This window comes from Pan troglodytes, chromosome 3 (genome assembly GCF_028858775.2).
Source record: "Pan troglodytes isolate AG18354 chromosome 3, NHGRI_mPanTro3-v2.0_pri, whole genome shotgun sequence".
Classification (NCBI taxonomy): domain Eukaryota; kingdom Metazoa; phylum Chordata; class Mammalia; order Primates; family Hominidae; genus Pan; species Pan troglodytes.
In genome coordinates, this window is record NC_072401.2 from 176,002,792 (window position 1) to 176,028,116 (window position 25,325).

The following is a 25,325-nucleotide window of genomic DNA, read 5'->3' on the forward strand; positions in this document are numbered from 1 at the left end:
TTCTTTTCAGTAATTTAAAGATGGCCCTCCATGGTCTTTTGGTTTGCATTGTTTCTGATGAGAAATCTACTGTTATTTTTATCTTTGTTTCTTTATGGAATCTGTCTTTTTTTACTTTGTCTGCTTTGCTACATTTGAGATTTCTCATTACCACTGATTTTCAGCAATTAGAAGAGCTATGTAGAAAAACCAAAATAAACTACAGTTTTTTAGAATTAATAGAATTTGGCACATTTTTAGATATGAGATCAATATATCCAAACCAATTTTACTTCTAGATAGGAGCCATAAGTAGACATTTACATATATATGTATATATATATCTACATTATATATAAGTAGTATGTGTGTATGTGTGTGTGTATATATATGTATATATATATTTAGAGAGAGAGAGAGAAAAAAAACAGATAATAAATGGTACCAAAAAAACAAACGTAATAAAATATGTGCATGAACTTTATGTAGAAAATTATGAAACATATAAATTAAAAACAAAATATTAAAGAAAACCTAAATAAATGGGTAGACATACAATCTTCGTGTTAGGAAGACTCAATACAGATTAATTCTCACCCAGATTATAATTTTAATTTAAGTAATCTCAAAGTCTTGACAGTTTTTTTCCCCCAGAGTCTAAGATTATACATATTAAAGAAGAGAAAAATAGAAAAGGTAGCTAAGACAACTTTGAGGAAGAAAAACAGGGTGGGGGATTTGTCTTATATTTAAAATTATTTCCTAATTGTAGCAATTATAACAATAATTAAAATTTTTATAGCAATTGTTGTAGGGCAGACAAACAGGCTAATTGAAGAGTACAGAGGCCCCAAACAGACTCTACAGAATATGATGTATGACAAATACTGTATTACTGACTGTAGTGGGGAATGGATAGATAATTCAGTAAAAAGTTCTAGGAATAACTGGCTATTTATATGGACGGGGTGTGTGTGTGATGAATTTAGTCTTGTTTCACACCATTCACAATCATTTTCAGGTAGATTAAAGACATAAATGTGACAAGAGAAATGAAAGGACTGTAAACAGTAATATCAATACCACCTACAAGCTAAATCTGCATTTTAAAAACTTTTCAGGTGATTATATGAATATTAAAGTTGGAGAAACACTGGTAAAGGAGATTTATCTTTATAACTTTGGGTAGGAAAATAGTTTTTAAAAAACACAAAATGCACAAACCATAAGAGAAAAAATAAATTTGATATTAAAATTAAATACTTCAACTACTAGCTAAAAGATAGCCTTTTCCCAGAAGTTGTCCCAAATAGGTGTCAGAAAGCTTAACTTAAACTGGCTTAAGCATGAAAGGGGATCAATTGGCTCATTAATCTGATGACCAAGGGGGAACTGTAGACAATCCAGAACCCAACATTTCCACCAAAAAGTAGGAAAAGGAGAAAACATCTAAGTTGTGGCCATGTGGCCATTCCAGTCCCAAAGGGCTGACTGGTTGGATAACGCAAAGAAAGGAAGAGGATATTTCTGTTTTGAGTAGATGATGGTTACCTAGAATGTTGGCAGTGGTCCAGAAGATAACTCAATATAGATAAGGAAGTTTTGCTAGTTTTTCTAAGAAAGAAATTTTGTATTTCCATAGTAACTATCAGAAGAGACTGGAATTGATACAGTGATTTGTACTTGAATGAAAAGCTGCCTCATAGAAATCCAGGAGGAAGCCAATATCTCAAACAGTGCAATTATAAGACAGTGTTTGAAATGCTGGAGGAAGCTTCAGTCAAAGCCAGGCCTACCTGTGGACTTTTCAGTTCCATGAAGCATTGATTAGAGTCTTATGGTGTATCCAGAAAATTGTCTGTAATTTTTAGGAGCAACTCAAACTTATTTCTTTAATTTTTTTCCCTCATGGTAAAGAATTTCTCAACAAATATGATTTTTTAACCATAACACTTTGACATATATAAAAGATATTGTTAATTTACAACTCAGGCTAATTAAATTCTGCATAAAGTTATCAATTATGCTTAACTTTTCAAGCCTAAATCATCCTTTAACAATATAAATTAAAATAGGTTTCTATTCTGAAGTTACATAGAAAAACTTATGATAAACCATTAACATTTAAGATCAGTGTGTGGCTCTACCTACCACTCTCTGGAAAGGGCAGAGATGCAGGTAGGAGTCGGGGAGGGTGGAGATCAGGCTCTATAAAAACTCTTGCCCCTCCCCCCTCTCCCCTCTCCCCTCTCCCCTCTTTCCACGGTCTCCCTCTGATGCCGAGCCGAAGCTGGACGGTACTGCTGCCATCTCAGCTCACTGCAACCTCCCTGCCCGATTCTCCTGCCTCAGCCTGCTGAGTGCCTGCGATTGCAGGCGCGCGCCGCCACGCCTGACTGGTTTTCGTATTTTTTTGGTGGAGACGGGGTTTCGCTGTGTTGGCCGGGCTGGTCTCCAGCTCCTAACCGTGAGTGATCCGCCAGCCTCGGCCTCCCGAGGCGCCGGGATTGCAGATGGAGTCTCGTTCACTCAGTGCTCAATGGCGCCCAGGCTGGAGTGCAGTGGCGTGATCTCGGCTCGCTACATCCACCTCCCAGCCGCCTGCCTTGGCCTCCCTAAGTGCTGAGATTGCAGCCTCTGCCTGGCCGCCACCCCGTCTGGGAAGTGAGGAGCGTCTCCGCCTGACCGCCCATCGTCTGGGATGTGAGGAGCCCCTCTGCCTGGCTGCCCAGTCTGGAAAGTGAGGAGCGTCTCTGCCCGGCCGCCATCCCATCTAGGAAGTGAGGAGCGCCTCTTCCCGGCCGCCATCACATCTGGGAAGTGAGGAGCGTCTCTGCCCGGCCGCCCATCGTCTGAGATGTGGGGAGCGCCTCTGCCCCACCGCCCATCGTCTGAGATGTGGGGAGCACCTCTGCCCTGCCGCCCTGTCCGGGATGTGAGGAGCGTCTCTGCCCGGCCGCCCCGTCTGAGAAGTGAGGAGCCCCTCTGCCCGGCAGCCACCCCGTCTGAGAAGTGAGGAGCGTCCTCCCTCCTCGTCCGGGAGGGAGGTGGGGGGGTCAGCCCCCCGCCCGGCCAGCCGCCCTGTCCGGGAGGTGAGGGGCGCCTCTGCCCGGCCGCCCCTACCGGGAAGTGAGGAGCCCCTCTGCCCGGCCAGCCGCCCTGTCCGGGAGGGAGGTGGGGGGTCAGCCCCCCGCCCGGCCAGCCGTCCCGTCCGGGAGGGAGGTGGGGGGGGTCAGCCCCCCGCCCGGCCAGCCGCCCCGTCCGGGAGGTGAGGGGCGCTTCTGCCCGGCCGCCCCTACTGGGAAGTGAGGAGCTCCTCTGCCCGGCCACCACCCCATCTGGGAGGTGTACTCAACAGCTCATTGAGAACGGGCCATGAAGACAATGGCGGTTTTGTGGAATAGAAAGGGGGGAAAGGTGGGGAAAAGATTGAGAAATCGGATGGTTGCCGTGTCTGTGTAGAAAGAGGTAGACATGGGAGACTTTTCATTTTGTTCTGTACTAAGAAAAATTCTTCTGCCTTGGGATCCTGTTGATCTGTGACCTTACCCCCAACCCTGTGCTCTCTGAAACATGTGCTGTATCCACTCAGGGTTGAATGGATTAAGGGCGGTACAAGATGTGCTTTGTTAAACAGATGCTTGAAGGCAGCATGTTTGTTAAGAGTCATCACCACTCCCTAATCTCAAGTACCCAGGGACACAAACACTGCGGAAGGCCGCAGGGTCCTCTGCCTAGGAAAACCAGAGAACTTTGTTCACTTGTTTATCTGCTGACCTTCCCTCCACTATTGTCCTGTGACCCTGCCAAATCCCCCTCTGCGAGAAACACCCAAGAATGATCAATAAAAAAGAAAAAAAAAAAAAAAAAGATCAGTGTGTACAAGAGTAATGGTAATACTTTTCCATTTTTTTTTTTTTCTTTTAAGACAGAGTCTCTTTCTGTCACCCAGGCAGGAGTACAGTGGCACAATCATAGCTCATTGCAACCTAGAACCCCTTGGCTCAAGCAATCCTCCCACAGCAGCCACGTGAGTAGCCAGAACTACAGATGTGTGCCACTGCACCTGGATTTTTTTTTTATTGGTATTTTTTCAGATTTGGGATCTCACTATGCTGCCCAGGCTAGTCTCAGACTCCTGGCCTCAAGCAATCTTCCTGCCTCATCCTCTGAAAAACTGTTGAGATTACAGGTATGAGCCACCAAGCTGGCCCTATACTTTTACATTTTATTAGGAAGGTGATTCAGGATGAATAGGAAAATATCATGGGAAAGCCCTTTGCTCACAGACACACACAGACACACACACACATTTTAATAAGAGTTAATTATAAGAATTTTTAGAAAAGTTGTTAGCGCTTTCCCTCTTAGTACAGTTTTAGTTGGTTTTACATTGTAAATGTTAAGGAAACATGTTTTTAAATTGTTTTGATATGCCTTCAAAGTTATAAAAGTTATAAAGTTGTCAATGTTGAAATATATTTGGTATTTTAGCATTATCTTGCTTCCAGGATAATGTTCTCACACTTTATAGCTTGAAGAATGTACTTTACTCATGGGAACTAAAAATGTTATGCTTTGAGAAACCAAAGGGGAAAAGTTCAAAAGGTACTTCATAACTTTTTTTTTAGGTTTAGAGAAGGGATAAGACTGTTTGGATTGTGTTCTTCTCTAATTTAGTTAAAAAAATATTAATGAATATATGTTAACCTTCAGGCTATCATCATTCTTTCTCAAGATAGATTTATGGTAAAAATAGACTACTGAACTGTCTTGTTAAATTTTTAAAGATGAGTTTGGATGAGTTGCAAATAACATCCTCTACCCTTAGGTCAAAAAGAATATGTAAACCAAAATATTTTAGATAGGAATACTTATTATAGTTTCAACTTTCATACTTCTTATTAAAATGATTGTATAAGAAAATACAATATTTTTAATGTTTTTATTCAGAATATGTTCTGAATTTGTAACACATGTTCATTTTTTAAGTGTTCAAAGTACACAGATTCATTTTATTGTCATTAAAATTTTCTTTAAAAGTCAAAGATCAAGTTGTACCCAGAAATAAACTTTGTTAATATTTTGACGTATCTTATTTTCTTATTTTTTCTATTTATATTTATGTAGATTTTGTGTTTATTAAAAATGAAGATTGGCTGGGTGCAGTGGCTCACGCCTGTAATCCCAGCACTTTGGGAGGCCGAAGTGGGTGGATCACCCGAGCTCAGGAGTTCAAGACCAGCCTGGCCAACATGGCGAAACCCTGTCTCTACTAAAAATACAAAAATTAGCCAGGCATGGTGGTGCGTGCCTGTAATCCCAGCTACTAGTGGGGCTGAGGCAGGAGGATCGCTTGAACCTGGAAGGTGGAGGTTGCAGTGAGCCGAGGTCATACCACTACACTCTAGCCTGGGCAACAGAGTGAGACTTCGTCTCAAAAAAAAACAAAAAAAATTATGTGATACATGTAATTTTTATTCTTTTCATGGAAATCATGAATATTTTCCATATCATTAAATATATTTTCAAATGAAAAATATGGATTTTAATAACTACAAAATATTCTTTCCTAGAAGTTCAACAAACATTTAATCTTTTATGTGCCAGGTGTAACACCATAATCTTTTTTATTATAGCATGTATTTTTTTAATTAAAAAGAAGCATTTCAAAACATTTTCTTAATATACTTCTCTCCAGGGATTATGCCAAGTATGCACATGAAAGCCTGTTTCTCTTTGATCAAGGGAGCTGGAGGCAACTCATAATCTAATAGTCAGGGGTTCTCAGAATTCATTCTCAACCTCTTCATTAACCTATTAAAAATATTTACCATGATCTTTTAAATCATTTTCCTATTGCATATTTTGCTGGTTTATAAAGTTCGTTAATATAAAAAGTACCATGGTAAACATATCTACATGTAAATCTTTGATGATATGTATTATTGTTCTCTTAGGATGTGCTTTCAGGATATGCAGTGGTTAAGGCACTTGATATCTACTGATGGCTTTACATCCATAAAAGGTATACTTTTCTATAGGAATTGTTGTTTAAGTGTATGCTCATCACAGTGGAGTATTTTCATTTTTAATGAGTACATAAATTAGATCTCATAGTTATATTACCAATTTTTTAATTAAAGTAAGACAATTGCATAGATTTCTTATTGCCATCACTCCTCACCAATGAGAAAAAAAAAACTGAACATTTAGCTGTTTATTCCGGTATCTAACAACATATTTCTAAATAATATGATTGTCATTTCTCTTTGCTTGGTCTTCTTTAGGCATTATTTTCAGAGTACCTATTATGGAAGAGGAGGAAATATTAATAACACTCTGACACTGCTCTAATTCCTATCTACCCATTCTGCCAATGCATTCAGATCATATTTTAATATATAATTTTGTGTTTCCTTTCTAGAATTTTCCTGCATGTCGTGCTACATCCTCTTGTTCCAGTCTCAGCTGGCTGCTCCGTGGGCATACTTCATACCTTTCATCACAGAGCTTTGCTTGGCCTCTCTCCTGCGTGTAACCTCTGTTTCTTGGATCCTGTGCTTACCTTTTCCTGCTGTACTCTGATGTTTCAGTGAAGCTCATCCACGAAGTCCAGAATTCCGCCTGGAAACCAGCTTCCTCCTCAGCTCCAGCTCTTTTAGTGGGTATATCAAAACTGATGACTTTTTCCTTCCTGCTACATGGGTAACACTTAGTTGTTTGTCTAATTTCTATTTTCCAGAAATTTCTCAAAATGTCTGCTGATAGCCCCTCACTCATATTTTTCATGTGGGTTTATAGCTTTCATATTTCTTTATTATTGTAAATGGGGGCTGTGGAAGGTGAGAAAACACATGCTTTCTTAAAACAGAAGCTCTCTCCTTCATTAACTTAAATATTTTTATTGGCTCTAGAAAATGCATAAGGTTAGTACAAGATCAGTAGAGAGAAAGTCAAAGATTACAGAAGTGCTGAAGTAAACCATTCTTCCTTTCTTCCCAATGTCTATTAAGATCACACATAGGTAAACTGTTACAAATCCAGAATGGCGAAAGAGTCCAACAATGGCTGAGGGAAGTAGAGGTTAAGATATAGCTCAACAGTGGGAGTAGCAGGGAAAGAGCTGGGCAAGGCAAAGACCATCTTTTGTACCGTTGGTACAGTAGGCTAAAGGTACAGTGTTCCATATTAACTACAGCAGTATGAAGAAAAATAAATTAAGTCCCTTATACCTAAGACCTCTATTTCTCTGTTGATTACATATGCAGTGGCAATGGAAAGAAGGGAAAATAATGGGGATAGCATTTGCTCATTCTCTGACCATGCAACACCGGCAGCATTCTAGACTCATTCTATTAATTGCATCAACCACATCTTATAAAACACATTTCCATAGGCCATATGTAATAGGCCTTGGCTTTACTCATTGCATTTATTGGCTCCTTAAATTGACAACATATAATTGTTTTCATATAATTTTCATCAAATAAAATTCACTTTAATTTGTATGAACATATTTAAAGTGGAAAGTATCTTCCCAAATGGTCCATATCTTAAAGTGGCAGATATTTTATGGGCTTCACATCTGAACTGCCAGAGATCTCAGGCATAGCATGCATTAATCACAACCACTTACTGACCTGGTTCAGATACTTACTCAGTACATGGGGCTAGACTCAGAGTGTGCCTTAGGCTAAAGAAAAAATTATTCAAGTTGAGCATATCCATAAACTCTGGCTCAAGCAGTGTATTTTGGGGGTAATAAACACAAGTTTTTTCCTAGTTGGAGGGATATGATGCTTAGATTTGAACCTGTTAACCTTCCTGGGTTTGAGGGCTAGAAAACATGGAGACATTCCTTTCTAACTAACACATTTTCTAATAGAAACAATCCACCAGGATGTTGAGCCCACATTTTAAGAGTTCTTCAGAATTTACTGAAAATGGAAAACTGATTACACTGGGCACATAGGACATTTATATTTATAGAAACATTTTAGATAAGACAAGAATTTTAAAAGCTAGAAATCACTTTTTGTGGGCATTTTCAGAAAAATGTCAACTTTTTGTAATTTTTAATAGGCATAAAAAGGATTGTTATATTGATATTGACAGAAATTAGTTGGTTAATTAGAGAGCGTAAAAGGATGAATTGCTCTAACATTGGTTTAGAATTTTTCTTTATATGATTCAATTTTGTGGTCTGGCAAAGGCCCAATAGTCATTTATCTAGTATGCATACCTTTCCACAGCTGGATTTTCAAATATGATTATAAAGTTCATATGACAGACCTATTCTGAAAATAAATATGTCAGCAGGCTTTGCTTTATTTTATGCATTTATTCTGGATATAACATAACTTGGTACAAACACAGAATACAATTTAAGACATTTTGCCAGAGCTCTTCAAGTATAGCATCGTTTGAGATTGTGGAAGGTGATTTAGAAACACCTGGGTTGAGTATTTATATCCCAGCCTTAAATCCTAAAAGCCTTGCCGTTTTATAGTCCTTTCGGGGAAAGACAGGAACTACATTAATACTTGTTAGTGTAAAAGTTAATGCATTGCTGGAAAAGCCTTGTAAAAAATCAGAAAATTATGCGAAAAATGAAGGGAAGATTAAAAAGGGTAGTGTTTGATCAGCATTTATAGGTTTAGGGATGTATTTTTTTAGAATATATTTTTAGGAATGTACCCTTCAAATTTTAGGGTTTGGGGGCATAATGAGAAGATTCACTGGAATAAAATTCTAAATCTTATATGTAAATGAGCATTTTTGTTCATAGTAATATTTAATGGAATGTGGCTAAGAGTCCTATCTAATGGTGAAACAAAAATGAACAAAATATTCTCCTCGAGCTCTGTGTGGTCCTTCTGTTACCTCTGTCTTGTTAATGACACTGTTGTCATGCTCTCCTTCCTCCCTTCCTTACATCTGTTTGGTCCAACTTGATGCCACACAAGACAAAAAGCGTATTTGATGGAAGAATATAAGCTGATAGATTAGTAGGGAGAAGAACCACAAGGTTTCCTCCTCTCTTCTTGGGTGATATGTTTACATTAACGGCAGTCATCTAGAGGAGCACCTCCAGCTTCCCTATCAGAGAGAGTGATTTTCAGACAGTGTAGTAGGAGAGCAAGCAGCACTGTAGCTCATGATGTAAATATTTTCTCAGAGTGGAAATTTTATAGCCTACCAGATAACATGTTAGCTGCGTAACCTGTCATACTTTTGAAAAAGTCCCTTCACAAGATAATCTTTATCAATAATAAATAATAATAGTCATTGCTAACATGTTTGAGTACTTTAATTACTCTGGCCAGGCACAAAGTGGTTTACATATATTATCTCATTTGAATCTCCCAACAATCCTATGAGGCAGGTACTTTTGTTATCTCATTTTATGGGTGAGATATCTGTCAATTCTCTTTTGTGATTAACGCACTACCTCTAAAATTAGTGGCTTAAAATATCAACCCATCATTTAACTCAAGATTCTGTGGATTGATGCCTTGGGTGCAGCTTAGCTGGCTTGTTCTTGGTCTTAGTTAGCCAGGAATAGGTGATCTTGGCTGAGCTCTATGAACCTGTGATCAGCTGGTGAGCCAGTTGGGGCTTGACTGGTCTATAAAGACCTTAGCTAGGTCCTACTCCAACAGGGCCTCTCCCCACACAGTTTCTCATTCTCTAGCCTACTAGCCCTGGCTTGTTCATGTTGTAGTCTCACAGTTTCAAAAGCTCTCAAATGGAAACTGCAAGACCTCTTGAGGCCCAGGCGTGACACTAGCATAACCTCATTTTTGTTGCATTCTGTTGGTCAAAGCAAGTCACGACTCCTACCAGGTTCAAAGTATGGGGGAAAAGACTCCACTTTTCGAGAGGAGTGTCTTTGTGAGTAATTTTACATTTGTTTCTGACTCTAAGAGATGTGTCATGACTTGCCAAAGATCACACAGTTAATGAATAAAGGAATTGAATTCAAATCCACGTGGTTTGAGGCCATTACACTGCATAATTCAGCATTGTGTTTCAAATGTCTTTGTTAACCCTTGACCTCTTCCTCCCTTAATGCTAAGTAACCACATCAATTTCTTATTGTAAATTCTCTTTAAAATGTTACTAGTAGCTTTGACTGTGCAAACTGCAAATTGTTAATCTCTGCAAAATCTAATGGGTCTAGACCAGAATCTTGTAGACTCTCCATGAGTCTCAAGAGTTCATCAAGTCTCTTGGACAAGGAAGGGTGTCATATCTGAGACTCCAACTAATGACTTACTAACTCACTTACTAACTCATCTCTTCAGAATGGTCTCTAGGATTGGAAGCTAAATGTGGAGATTGAGAGTAGCTTTTGGGCCAGGCAATGGAAACCAAATAAACAAAATGAGTTACCAAATACCCTTTCCTACATTCAGTTCCCTTCCCATCGTTTTGATCAATGCTGAGTCTGTTTAGTCCAGGTGCAGTTTTATTTACTGACATCAGTGGCCTGGAATCATCAGGATTGCCTTATAGTAATTGGTTTTCATTTTGAATCCCAGATGACTATGGTTTTTCCCTCGATTATTTAACCACACATTTAATTCAAGTCTTATTCATGCTCAGTAAGTTAGCTTTTAATATCTCCATATTCCCTAAATCTGTGAGCCTGGGGCATTGACATGAAATACTTCTAGGACCCAGGCTTTTAAAATTGGAAATATGGTTAGCTGCTTCTTATCTCAAATTTCCTTTCCCTATACCTTGGTGTACTAGTGAGCATTTTTTTTTCAACTTAGACTTCTAGTTTTCTTTTTGATTAAGAAAAAAAAATGAGCTGAAGTAGAATTCTTCTTTTATTCATTGCCGTGCCCTTTAGTGGTTCCTGTACTGTGTATTTTGGAGAGTTACAGACCTCAGGAGTCAGCACTGGATCTTAGGCAGTGATAAAAGCTACTGACACAACAGCTATTTTCTCCAGCAAGTCCAAGTGCTTTTGCTTTTGATTCCCTACTTCGTGATGTTAGCAGTGAGAGTGGAAGAACAGTCTCAAAAAAAAGGTCAGCTTCTTTCCAGAGCCATTTGGTAAAAATAGGGAATGACTGCAGTTTGGATTTTTCAATTCGTCACTCTGTCTAGAAATCTATTCTTTAACAAACCCCTGGTTCTTTATATTTTCACAGATGGGGACCATATTTATTATTTATTGTTGTGCATATCTTTTTTTAAATTTTTTTTTTTTTTTGAGAAAGGGCCTTGCTTTGTCACCCAAGCTGTAGCACAGTGGAGTGATCATAGCTCTCTGTAGCCTTGAACTTGTGGGCTAAAGCAATCCTCCTGTCTCGGTCTCTGGAGTAGCTGGGACTACAGGAATGCCACCATGCCCCGCTCATTTTTTATTTTTTTTAGAGAGGTGTCTCACTATGTTATCCAGACTGGTCTCAATGCTGATCTCTAGCAACCCTCCCATCTCAGCCACCCAAAGTGTTGGAATTACAGTATTGAGCCACCACGTCTGGCTGTGTATATCTTGTAGATTTCTACCAATAGTGTATGTGTCACTTATTAAAGGCCAAGCATCATTTTAAGTGTCTTCTCAATACTTAATTTATTTAACATCCATATAATAATGTGCTGCAATATACATTGCAGGCTTAAAAATGTTCGTATTATTAAAACCTGGTATCTTTATATTCTGAATAAAGGACATAACTAGATATACCTAGGTATGCATTGCAGACCTATTGATAACAGAGAAATAAAGGAAACATTCTATTAAGCAACAAGGGAATTGCAGTCACTCATACCATGTGTATAAAGGATAATGGCTGCAGTAGTAAGGCAAAAGCTAGACTTGAATACTTTATGTAGAATGTAGAATAACATCTTAAAAGCCTACAGACATACACCAACATGTTATTCTGGGACATGAGAATATGGGTTTCTTTTTCTTTTAAATATTTACATATTTTTCTGTTTTCTAAAATTAACCCACTTTTTTTGATATTTTACTGAACAAAAATTATATATGTCTGATATATATCAGATATATATCTGAATTTGTTTCAGATAATTCAAATATATATATATATATTTGTTTGTTTGAGATGCAGTCTTGCTCTGTTGCCCAGGCTGGAGAACAGTGGTGCAATCTCGGCTCACTGCAACCTCCGCCTCCCAGGTTCAAGCTATTCTCCTGCTTCACCCTCCCAAGTAGCTGGGATTACAGTTGACCACCACCATGCCTGGCTAATTTTTGTATTTTTAGTAGACATGGGGTTTTACCATGTTGGCCAGGCTGGTCTTGAACTCCTGACCTCAGGTGATCCACCCTCCTCAGCCTCCCAAAGTGCTGGGATTACAGGTCTGAGCCACTGCACCCAGCCAAATTCACGTATATTTTTTGATATATCAAACATTTGTATTATAATGATAAAATAGTTTATTAAAAAAGATAACATTTGCAGAAAGTACAGAAAAAATAAAAAGATATGTGAAACCATCATTTATAATCTCACTACTGTGAAGTGTAAGTACTGTTATTTTCTCATATTACCTCGCATTCATTTTTTCTATATATCATTATATATATGCAAATGCACACCTACACATATACAGACACATATATACACAAACAATTTTGATTCCTAAATTTTACCTCATCATCAATTCCATATCGCAAAAAATTCTTCATAAATATTTTAATTGCTACAAAATATTTCTTGGTACAAATGTGACATAATTTGTTTCCTCTCTTATTAGACTTTTGTGTTGTTTTTAATTTTTGATTTTATAAAAAATAGTGAGATTAACATACTTTTTGATAACTTTTTGTCTACTTTAAAAAAATATTTCCCAAGGGAATTGTTGGTGGCTTTCTAATCACCAAACCCACTGCTGTTTGTCAGTCCTCATCCTTCACCTCGTTTGCACTGCTTGCCTGATGTCGGCCACCTCGTCTTCCTTGTCACATCCCTCTTCTCCCATGGCTTTCATGAAACAGTGGTTTCCTGATTTTGCCACTGGCCTAACACCTTTCTCAGTTTCCTAAAGGTTTGTTTTTCCTTGTACTTTTCTAACTTGATGGTCCTAATATTTGGAATTCAATCTCTTTTTCAGTTCTCATCTCCCTCATCCCTAAGCCATGTTTTTTGTTTGTTTTTTTTTTTTTTTTTTTGAGACTGAGTCTTGCTCTGTCGCCCAGGCTGGAGTGCAGCAGCACCATGTTGGCTCACTGCAACCTCCAACTCCCGGGTTCAAGTAATTCTCCTGCCTTAGCCTCCCAAGTACCTGGGACTACAGGTGCCTGCCACGCCTGGCTAATTTTTTGTATTTTTAGTAGAGACGGGGTTTCACTGTGTTAGCCAGGATGGTCTCGATCTTCAGATCTTGTGATCTGCCCACCTTGGCCTCCCAACGTGCTGGGATTATAGGTGTGAGCCACTGTGCCAGGCCAACCGTAAGGTTTTTTCTTTTTCTTTTTTTTTTTTTTTTTGAGATGGAGTCTAGCTCTGTCACCAGGCTTGAGTGCAGTGATGTGATCTCAGCTCACCACAACCTCCGACCCCCTGGTTCAAGTGATTCTCCTGCCTTAGACTCCCAAGTAGCTAGGATTACGGGCATGCGCCACCACACCCAGCTAATTTTTGTATTTTTGGTAGAGACGGGGTTTCACCATATTGGCCAGGATGGTCTCCATCTCCTTACCTTGTGATCCACCCGCCTCAGCCTCCCAAAGTGCTGGGCCCATAGGCGTGAGCCACGGTGCCCAGCCAGCCCTAAGCTTTTATGCTTCTATGAGGATTGCTAGTACATCTTTTCTTTGAGCTTTGAACTCTTTCCCATTCTCTAGATTTTCATTTCTCCTTGCTGCAGATGGCCACTTCAAATTCAAAATGTTTGAAATGGGAAGCAAATTTACCACCAAGTCAACCTTTTCTCCTGTTATATTACCCTCTTATTTCTACATATAGCACTACAGTGCTTCCAGTCAGCAGGGCTTGAACTTGGAGTCTTTTTTAAAAAATGGCTTACTTGAGATGTAATCAAACTTTACATATTGAATATATAAAGTTTGGTCTGTTTTAGAACCATTGCAACCATCAAGATGATCAACTCTATCACCCCAAAAGTATCTTTAAGTTCTTTTTAAATTTATTTCTCTCTCTAGCTCCATCCTGAGGCAAATGCTGATCTAATTTCTGTCACTATAGATTTCTTTTCATTTTCTTGAGTTTTGTATGAATGAAATCATACAGTGTGTACTCAGCACAATGATGTGGAGATTTATCCACATTGTTGCATGCATTCATATCTTTTTATTGCCAAATAGTACGTCACACATGGATGTACCATAATTTGTTTATCCATTCACTTGTTGATGACATTTGGATTGTTTCCAATTTTTGATTTTTAGAAATAAAGCTGCTATTAACATTGGTATTATAAACCAAAAAGTACCTGAGACAAGTCTTAATCAATTTAAAAGTTTATTTTGCCAAGGTTAAGGACGCGCCCCTGACACAGCCTCAGAAAGTCCTGATGACATGTGCCCAAAGTGATAGGCTACAACTGGATTTTACACATTTCTGGGAGACAAAAAACATCAATCAGTACATGTAAGATGTACATTGGTTTGGTCCCGAAATGTAGGACAACAGGATGTGGAGGCTTCCAGGTCATAGACTGATTCAAAGATTTTTCTGATTGGCAGTTGGTTGAGTTATATAAAGACCTGGAATCTAATCTGTCGTGGGAGTTTTAAGAAAAGTAAAATTAAAATAAAGACCTGGAATCAGTAGAAAGAAATGTCTGGGTTACAATAAAGGGTTGTGGAGACCAAGGTTTTATCGTCCAGATGAAGCCTCCAGGTAGCAGGCTTCAGAGAGAATAGACTGTAAATGTTTCTTATCAGACTTAAAGAGCCTTTTCTATCAGTTTTAAGGTCTGTGTTGATGTTAATGGTATTGAGGCTCGTCTGACTTCTCCTTCCCATCATGGCCTGAACTAGTTTTACAGGTTAACTTTGGAATGCCCTTGGCTGAGAGGAGAGGTCCATTCAGAATGTTTGGGGGCTTAGAATTTTATTTTTGATTTGAAGTATACAAGTCTCTCGAGTAAATTTCTAGGAGGTAAGTGTATACTTAAATTTCAAAGAAACTGCCAAGCTGTTTCCGAAAGTAGTCGTACAATTCCTATCAGCAGCGTGTGAGAGTATAGTTGCTCCATATCCTCACTGTCTTTATCCATTTATGATACTATAACAAAATGTTCCAGTTCTAGTACACATATATACATGCAGAATATATAACAAGCAGAATATAATCTTTTATCTTTTAACTTTAATCTTTTCTGACTCTATTAGTCCGTTCTCACGCAGCTAATAAAGACATAATAAAGACTGAATAATTTATAAAGGAAAGAGGTTAATTTGCTCACAGTTCAGCATGGCTAGGGAGGCCTCAGGAAACTTACAATCATGGCGGAAGGGAAAGCAGGCATGTCCTTCTTCATATGGCAGCAGCAAGGAGAAGTGCAAAGTGAAGGAGGGGAAAAGCCCCTTATAAAACCAACAGATCTCGTAAGAACTCACTCACTATCACAAGAACAGCATGGAGGTAATTGTCCCCATGATTCAATTACCTCCCACCACATTCCTCCCACAACATGTGGGAATTATGGGAACTACAATTTAAGATGAAATTTGGGTGGGGACATAGCCGAACCATATCACTGATCATTGAGTATATTATTAACTTTCTACGTAGATTCAATGATTCAGCTTCATATTATTAACTTTCTATGTAGACTCAATGATTCAACTACTTAAATATGTCTAGGCTACTAATAAACCTTCTTGAATGAATAACAGATGAACAACTGAATATAAATGAAAACAGATGGCCATAAAGAAGAGGATTCAGAATTGTCATCAGCCCTTCACAATCACTACATTTTCTCTAATAAGCTCATATGCCCATAGCACATTGCCAAAGTTTATTGACTTCTTCCAGAATTTTTGTATAAAATGATGATTATGATCTCATAGAGTTCAGGATTGCTTACCAAAGAGCATACCCTCACCAGGATGATGCCCTTTCAAAGGACCTGGTGCCCCAAGGAGCACTGGGGGAGGGAGGCATACAGATGCATTGCATGACATTCTTAACCTAAACCCTGCTTTATGATCTCAGAATCTTCCAAACTTCTAGTCCTTCCAGATCTGAAAATCTGTAGTCACTCCATGATCCAGAGACAGAAGGCAAGCAGAATTTGGTATCTGGATACCAAACACTGATGTTGTGTTGTGAATCTTTGTTATCAAGATTCTTGTGCCTTTAAATTACGTATTTGTGGATTTGACCTATTGAGATATATCAATATTCCTATGCATATATACATATTTGCCCAGTAAATCTTTTGATAAACAAAGAAGGGTAGTATAATTCTTAGAAAACATAAAACAGTGGTTTCTGCTATTGAGCTATTTGCTTTAGATTTGATGTGTCTATAAATGGCTATACAAAATATGTTTTAAGTAGTGATAATAGATTAGATATTAAGCAACTGAATGTGGCAGCTAGGACTAAGGTATATTACCAAGTTTTTATCTTCATTGAACAAATCATAGAAGAAAGTGGGGAATTCATTTCATACCTTTCTCTGTATATACTCCATATTGATTTAACTACTTAAATCATCTCATGGGTATATAGCTCTTATTTCATCTATATCTTTTTTTCCCTGACTCCTCTGATAGCTTAGGAGAGAAGATAGATATGTTCAGAGGCATATGCAAAGACCTGCCAGAACACTCACAAATGGGGTGATGAGAATAACGGGGTAGTGAGAAGCATTAATTTTGTATAGAAGTCAGATATACAAGCATTAAAATATATGCCTATTATAACCACTTAAATTATGGTTCATTTTGATAGAAAAAAATTCTGCTGAAAATCTAATTTCAGGCAGTTGTTCACCAAGCAGAATCATAGTAACTATCTTATCTGTGCTTTCTATGTATTTATCTTGCTGACTGATTGTGCTTGTTATGGTAATCATTTACTAGTCACTCTATATAATGTCTCACAAACTGTAACTTGAGTAAAGGCAAGTTATTAGACCTTAGTACCAAAAAGTATTTGAAAATTCAGAGTGCTTATCTCTTCCTTTATAATATCTGACTTCATCAGGAGGATTGCTTGAAGCCAGGAGTTCCAGGCCAGTTTGGTCAACAAAGCCAGACTCTGTATAGAAAAAATAAGGAAGGAAGGGAGGGAGGGGAGGGGAGGGGAGGGGAGGGGGGAAACTGGTACCTACAGGCAGAAATGCTTCTTCAAAGAAGCCTAACTCTGCATTTAATTTTAACTGATTGAATAAGACTTACACATATTACCTATGATATTCAATAATTTCCCTTACTAGAGCCAATTGATTACAAACCTTAATCACATCTAAAAAATAATATCTTCATAGCATCACCTACCTAAGTGTTTGTAAGTGGGAACTGTAATCTAGCCAGGTTGACACATCAAAAGACAATCACAGTTAAATTCTCAGAAATAGAATAGCTGAATCGAAGAGAGTAAATTTTTATTTTTTTCAATGTTTTTTAAATTATAGACAATTTTTAGAGCAGTTTAAGCTTCACAGCAAAATTGAGAGGAAGGTACAGAGTTATCTCATATACCTCCTGCCCACACACATGATAGCTCCCTCATTATCAAAGTCCTCCACCAAAGTGGTACATTTATTACAACTGATGGAACTACATTGATACATTATCGTCACTCAGAGTCTATATTTTAGGGTGTTTTTTTAATTTTGTTTTTGGTGTTGGACGTTCTATGAGTTTGGACAAATGTGGATATGAATGACATGTATCCATTATTATAGTATCATACAGAGTATTTTCACTGTCCTAGAAATCCTCTGTTCTCCACCTATTCATCCCTCCTTCCCCAAACCCCTTGGCAACAACTATTCTTTTTACTGTCTCTATAATTTTGCCTTTACCAAATGTTATATTGGTAACATACAGTATGGAATCATACAGTATATAGCCTTTCCAGATTTTTTACTGTCTCTATAATTTTGCCTTTTACTTTTTACTGTCTGTATAATTTGTCTTTACCAAAATGTTATATTGGTAATATATAGTATGGAATCATACAATATGTCGCCTTTTCAGATTGGCTTTTTTTTTACTTAGTAATGTGCATCTGAATTTCTTCTATGTCTTTTCATGGCGTGGTAGTTTCTTTCTTTTTAACACCAAATAATATTCCATTATCTGGAGGTACAGCAGTTTATTTATCCATCATCTGCTGAAGGACATCTTAATTGCCTCCAAGTTTTGGTAATTATGAATAAACCAGCTATAAACATCCATGCATAGGTTCTTGTGTGGATAAAAGTTTTTTATTTTTTGTGCTAAATACGAAGCAGCATGATTGCGGATTGTACAGTAACCACGTTTAGTTTTGTAAGAAACTATCAAACTGTCTTTGAAAGCATCTGTCCCATTTTGCATTCCCACCATCAGTGAATGAGAGTTCCTATTACTTTATAAACTTTTCAGCATTTGGTGTTGTCAGTGTTCTGAATTTTGGCTATTCTAATAGGTGTGTATCTCGTTGTTGTTTTCATTTGCATTTTTCTGATGACTTATACTGTAAGGCATCTTTTCTTATGCTTATTTACCATCTATATGTCTTCTTTGGTAAGATGTCTGTTAAGGTCTTTGGCCCATTTTTACTGTTTGTTTTCATATCTTTGAATGTTAAGACTTCTTTGTATATTTTGGGTAACAGCCTTTTGTTAGGTATGTCTTCTGCAAATATTTTTTTCCAGTCTGTGGCTTATCTTTCATTTTCTTGGCAGTGGGCTTTAATAGAGCAGGCATTTTTAATTTTAATCAAATCCAGCTTATCAGTTCTTTCTTTCATGAATTGTGCCTTTGGGGTTGTAGATAAAAACTCATCACCAAACCCAAGATCAACTAGATTTTCTCCTATGTTATCTTCTAGGAACTTTATAATTTTATGTTTTACATTTAGGTCTCTGATCTATTTTGAGTTTTTTGCAAAGAGTGAAAGGTTTATGTCTAGGTTCATTTTTTGGCACTTGCATGCCAGTTGGTCCAGAGCCATTGGTTAAAAAGAATGATACATATTTTAAAATTCCTTTTCTTTTCTTTTTTTTTTTTTGAGATGGAGTCTCACTCTGTTGCCCAGGCTGGAGAGAAATGGCACAATCTCGGCTCACTGCAACCTCTGCCTCCAGAGTTCAAGCAATTCTCCTGCCTCAGCCTCCTGAGTAGCTGGGATTACAGGAACTCGCCACTACGCTCAGCTAATTTTTTGTATTTTTAGTAGAGACAGGGTTTCACCATGTTGGCCAGGATGGCCTTGAACTCCTGACCTTGTGACCTGCCCGTCTTGGCCTCCCAAAGTGCTGGGATTATAGGCATGAGCCACCACGCCCAGCCTTTGTGCCAGTTTTCAAAGGGAATGCTTCCAGCTTTTGCCCATTCAGTATGATATTGGCTATGGGTTTGTCATAAATAGCTCTTATTATTTTGAGATATGTTCGATCAATACCTAGTTTATTGAGTGTTTTTAGCATGAAAGGGTGTTGAAGGCCTTTTCTACATCTACTGAGAGACTTATGTGGTTTTTGTCATTGGTTCTGTTTATGTGATGGCTTACGTTTATTCATTTGTGTATGTTGAACCAGCCTTGCATCCCAGGGATGAAGCCAACTTGATCATGGTGGATAAGCTTTTTGATGTAATGCTGGATTCAGTTTGCCAGTATTTTATTGAGCATTTTCGCATTGATGTTCATCAGGGATATTGGCCTAAAACTTTCTTTTTGTTGTTGTTGTTGTGTCTCTGCCAGGTTTTGGTATCAGGATGATGCTGGAGTCATAAAATAAGTTAGGGAGGAGTCCCTCTTTGTTTCTATTGTTTGGAATAGTTTCAGAAGGAGTGGTACCAGCTCCTCTTTGAATTTGGCTGTGAATCTGTCTGGACATGGGCTTTTTTTGGTTGGTAGGCTATTAATTACTGGCTCAATTTCAGAACTTGTTGCTGGTGTATTCAGGGATTTGACTTCTTCCTTGTTTAGTCTTGGGAGGTTGGGAGGGTGTTTATGTGTCCAGGAATTTACCATTTCTTCTAGATTTTCTAGTTTATTTGTGTAGAGGTGTTTAAAGTATTCTCTGATGGTAGTTTATATTTCTGTGGAATCAGTGGTGATATCCCCTTTATCATTTCTATTGTGTCTATTTGATTCTTCTCTCTTTTCTTCTTTATTAGTCTGGCTAGTGGTCTATTTTGTTAATCTTCTCAAAAAACCACTCCTGGATTCATTGATTTTTTTTTTAAGGGTTTTTCATGTCTCTATCTCTGTCAGTTCTGCTCTGATCTTAGTTAGTTCTTTTCTTCTGCTAGCTTTTGAATTTGTTTGCTCTTGCTTCTCTAGTTATTTTAATTGTGATGTTAGGGTGTCAATTTTAGATCGTTCCTGCTTTCTCATGTGGACATTTAGTGCTATAAATTCCCCCTAAACACTGCTTTAGCTGTGTCCCAGAGATTCTGGTATGTTGTGTCTTTGTTCTCATTGGTTTCATAGAACTTATTTATTTCTGCCTTAGTTTCATTATTTATCCAGTAGGCATTCAGGAGCAGGTTGTTCAGTTTCCATGTAGTTGTCTGGTTTTGAGTGAGTTTCTTAATCCTGAGTTCTAATTTGATTGCACTGTGGTCTGAGAGACAGTTATAATTTCTGTTCTTTTACATTTGCTGAGGAGTGTTTTACTTCCAATTATGTGGCCAATTTTAGAATAAGTGTGATGTGCTGCTGAGAAGAATGTATATTCTGTTGATTTGGGGTGGAGAGTTCTATAGATGTCTGTAAGGTCCACTTGGTGCAGAGCTGAGTTCAAGTCCTGAATATCTTTGTTAATTTTCTGTCTCGTTGATCTGTCTAATAATGACAGTGGGGCATTAAAGTCTCCCACTGTTATTGTGTGGGAGTCTAAGTCTCTTTGTAGGTCTCTAAGAACTTGCTTTATAAACCTGGGTGCTCCTGTATTGGGTGCATACATACTTATGACAGTTAGCTTTTCTTGTTGCATTGATCCCTTTACCATTATGTAATACCCTTCTTTGTCTTTTTTGATCTTTGTTGGTTTGAAGTCTGTTTTATCAGAGACTAGGATTGCAACCCCTCCTTTTTTTTTGCTTTCCATTTGCTTGGTAAATATTCCTCCATCCCTTTCTTTTAAGCCTATGTGTGTCTTTGCACGTGACATGGGTCTCCTGAATACAGCACACCAATGGGTCTTGACTCTTTATCCAATTTGCCAGTCTGTGTCTTTTAACTGGGGCATTTAGCCCTTTTACATTTAAGGTTCATATTGTTATGTGTGAATTTGATCCTGTTATTTTGATGCTAGCTTGTTATTTTGCTCATTAGTTGATGCAGTTTCTCCATAGTGTTGTTTGTCTTTATATTTTGGTATGCGTTTTGGAGTGGCTGGTACCAGTTTTTCCTTTCCATATTTAGTGCTTCCTTCAGGAGCTCTTATAAGGCAGGCCTGGTGGTAACAAAAATCCCTCAGCATTTGCTTGTCTGTAAAGGGTTTTATTTCTCCTTCACTTATGAAGCTTAGTTTGGCTGAATATGAAATTCTGGGTCGAAAATTCTTTTCTTTAAAAATGTTGAATATTGGCCCCCACTCTCTTCTGGCTTGTAGGGTTTCTCCAGAGAGATCCGCTATTAGTCTGATGGGCTTCCCTTTGTGGGTAACCTGGCCTTTCTCTATGGCTGCCCTTAACATTTGTTCCTTCATTTCAACCTTGGTGAATCTGATGATTATGTGTCTCGGAGTTCCTCTTCTTTTTTTTTTTTTTTTTTTTTTTTTTTTGAGACGGAGTCTTGCTCTTTCGCCCAGGCTGGAGTGCAGTGGCCCGATCTCAGCTCACTGCAAGCTCCGCCTCCTGGGTTCACGCCATTCTCCTGCCTCAGCCTCCCGAGTAGCTGGGACTACAGGCGCCCGCCACCACGCCCGGCTAATTTTTTCTATTTTTAGTAGAGACGGGGGAGTTCCTCTTCTTGAGGAGTATCTTAGTTGTGTTCTCTGTATTTCCGGAATTTGGATGTTGGCCTGTCTTACTAGGTTGGGGAAGTTCTCCTGGATAATATCCTGAAGTGTGTTTTCCAACTTGGTTCCATTCTCCTCATCACTTTCAGGTACACCAATCAATCGTAGGTTTGGTCTTTTCATATAGTCCAATATTTCTTGGAGGCTTTGTTCCTTCCTTTCATTCTTTTTTTGTCTAATCTTGTCTTCATGCTTTATTTTATTAAGTTGATCTTCAATCCCTGATATCCTTTCTTCCACTTGATTGATTCGGCTATTGATACTTGTGTATGCTTCATGAAGTTCACATGCTGTGTTTTTCAGCTCCATCAGGTCATTTATGTTCTTCTCTAAACTAAGTGTTCCAGTTAGCAGTTCCTGTAACCTTTTATTAAGGTTCTTAGCTTCCTTGCATTAGGTTAGAACATGTTCCTTTAGCTTGGAGGAGTTTGTTATTACCCACCTTCTGAAGCCTACTTCTGTCAATTTGTCAAACTCATTCTCCATCCAGTTTTGTTCCCTTGCTGGCGAGGAGTTGTGATCCTCTGGAGGAGAAGAGGCATTCTGTTTTTTTGAATTTTCAGCATTTTTGCGCTGCTTTTTCCTTGTCTTCTTGGATTTACCTGTTTTTGATCTTTGATGCTGATGACCTTTGGATGCGGTTTTTGCATGGGCATCCTTTTTGTTGATGTTGATGTTATTGCTTTCTGTTAGTTAGTTTTCCTTCTATAGTCAGGCCCCTCTTCTGTAGGTCTGCTGGAGTTTGCTGAAGGTCCACTACAGACCCTGTTTGCCTGGGTATCACCAGTAGAGGCTGCAGAATGCAAAGACTGCTGGCTGCTCCTTCCTCTGGAGGTTTCATCCCAGAGGGGCACCTGCCAGATGCCAGCTGGAGCTCTCCTGTATGAGGTATCTGTTGACCCCTGCTGGGAGGCGGTGTCTCCCAGTGAGGAGGCACGAGGGTCAGGGACCCACTTGAGAAGGCAGTCTGTCCCTTAGCAGAGCTCAGGCACTGTGCTGGGAGATCCGCTGCTGTCTTCAGAGCTGGCAGGCAGGAACATTTAAGTCTGCTGGAGCTGTGCACACAGCTGCCCCTTATCCCAGGTGCTCTGTCCCAGGGAGATGGGAGTTGTATCTATCAGCCCCTGACTGGGGATGCTGCCTTTCTTTCAGACATGCCCTGCCCAGAGGGGAGGAATCTAGAGAGCCAGCTGACATATTTTTTATCCTCATGCCTACTTATGATCTTGCTTGATTGGTGATATCTAATTTTAAGAATTTTGAAAAAAAAAATTGAATATTTCTTTTACACGTGCATTTGCCTTGAAACATGATAAAAGTCCCACTTATCCTCAAACAGAAACCACCAATTTCTTTTGATCCAACCATTATATCAAGTTCCTGTGTCCTTCCTATTCCTTATCACATTTCTTAAGAGGTCAGTCACACTTGATGTGTCTACTTTCTTAAATCCCATGCAATCTCCAACTGATTACAGTTTATTTTCTCCCATTGAAGGAAACTCTTTTAATTAGGAAGACAATGACCTCTTGCAGCCCAAATCCAACATGTTTTAATTATGCATCCTATTTAACCTCTGGTTAGTATTTGACACTATGCCACACCTGTGTGTCAAGAAGATTTGTTTTTTTTAAAAGAGTTCAGCATTGTACACAAATGTTTTTAAAGCTCTATATAAGGAAATATTGCTAGAACTGGAAGTCGTACAACTCCTCCTTCTTGAGAACTGCTCCAATGTGTTATACTCTACACATCAATTAATGCCCTTTGTATGGTACTGTGTCATTTCTCACTTCTTTCTTTTTCTCAACTCTCAAATACAGGAGGATGCCAAATCCCATAGCTTCCACCTGAGAAATAGTTCTTAGCTATTCTTCTTCTTCCCAGAAGTGATTGTGATGGGAAGCCCTCATTTTTCTCTCAATTAGAAAATATAATAGTCCCTAATCGATTTTCCTGTTACTAGTGTCCCATACTCTAGTCATATCTCACACTGTAAACCAAAGCCAATGATATGGATATCTCTCCCATGAAGTTCTCTATCATTTCTCTGTTGTTTCCAAGATGAAGCTCCAGCACCCTATGTCAGGATCTCACAGGGTGGTCCCTGGATCAGGAGAATCAACATTTCCTGAGAACTTGTTAGCATAACAAAACCTTTGATCCCATCTCAGAGCTATTGAAGCCCAAACACTTTAGTCCAGGTGATTCTGATTCACACTAAAGTTGGAGAACCACTGCCCCAGCTGGCTAGTAGAGGAAACTGTTTGTTCAGGCTGCTACCAGACTTCACTGCCTCTCCTGCATTTGTATTTCTCTTGCACTTTATGTTATTTTCTTATTGACTATATCATCTGGCAAATGCCAGACATTAGGACCGACCTTCCAGACTGGAATACCACACCTGAATTTTTTTTTCCTGGCAAATTGCTATTATTACTTCACTATCCATTTCAAATGCTGTGAGAATTCCAGCCTCCTTCAAGATCCATTCTTGCTCCATCCGTCCTCCATTGGTATTTTGCTCACATCTCTGTAACAGCATTTACCATGCCATATCTTAATTCATCTTTCTAAAGATCATATTTTCCTCCTAAAACTGTGAATTCCTCACATATAGACTAGATCTTGTTCAACATCATTCCCCTAATGGCCTAGCTTGCTGTTTTCTGTTTTTCTCTTCTTTTTTTGCCACCTCTTTACACAAAAGATTTGAGAGTAGGAAAATATTTTTGAAGTGAAATATTTCAACTCAACACCATAATGGTAATCAAGAAGCTTGGCAACTATTACAACTGTGTAGGGGCCTTTTTGCATATCAAAGCAACCAGTCTCCTATTTTCTTTTGTCCATCTGTGTACATAAAATGACAGTAATTAATTGAGACAGACTGATTCCTCTCACACACTTCCCATATGTTCTTTCTAGTCTACTTTATCCATGTGTCCCGACAGGCCTCTTTTATACAACTTCCTTTGTGACCCCCAGATTCTGACAACAAGGATCTAATGTTTCCCAGGTGATTTCTCTCTATTGTTCAAAAATCCTGTTGCCTTAGGTGCAGTTCTTTCAATTCCCTCTCCTGATTTTTTAAAAATCTGATTGCCATTTGTGATGAAGGAACACTGTGTGGTGAAGAGATGAAGGAACCTCAGGGTTTGGGCTCTGTTTGATGGCCTCTTTCATTAAAA

General features: G+C 38.6%; 1 protein-coding gene across 10 annotated transcripts in view; it reads left to right on the forward strand.

The window, feature by feature from the left end:
* CEP44 (centrosomal protein 44) overlaps positions 1–25,325 on the forward strand; it is an 84,915-nt gene that overhangs the window by 43,569 nt on the left and 16,021 nt on the right. For 3 of the 10 annotated variants that reach the window (XR_008547662.2, XR_010156748.1, XR_010156749.1), the window contains one exon: positions 6,407–6,643. Coding sequence is in view for 3 of the 10 variants with exons in the window: in XM_063809998.1 (XP_063666068.1) it covers positions 6,407–6,520 (114 nt within the window). In the remaining 7 variants the exon portion in view is untranslated. Of the gene's footprint in view, positions 1–5,939; positions 6,008–6,406; positions 8,813–25,325 lie in introns of those variants that run through there. The other 7 variants (XM_054683484.2, XM_063809997.1, XM_016952521.4 and 4 more) reach the window with 5 other exon arrangements.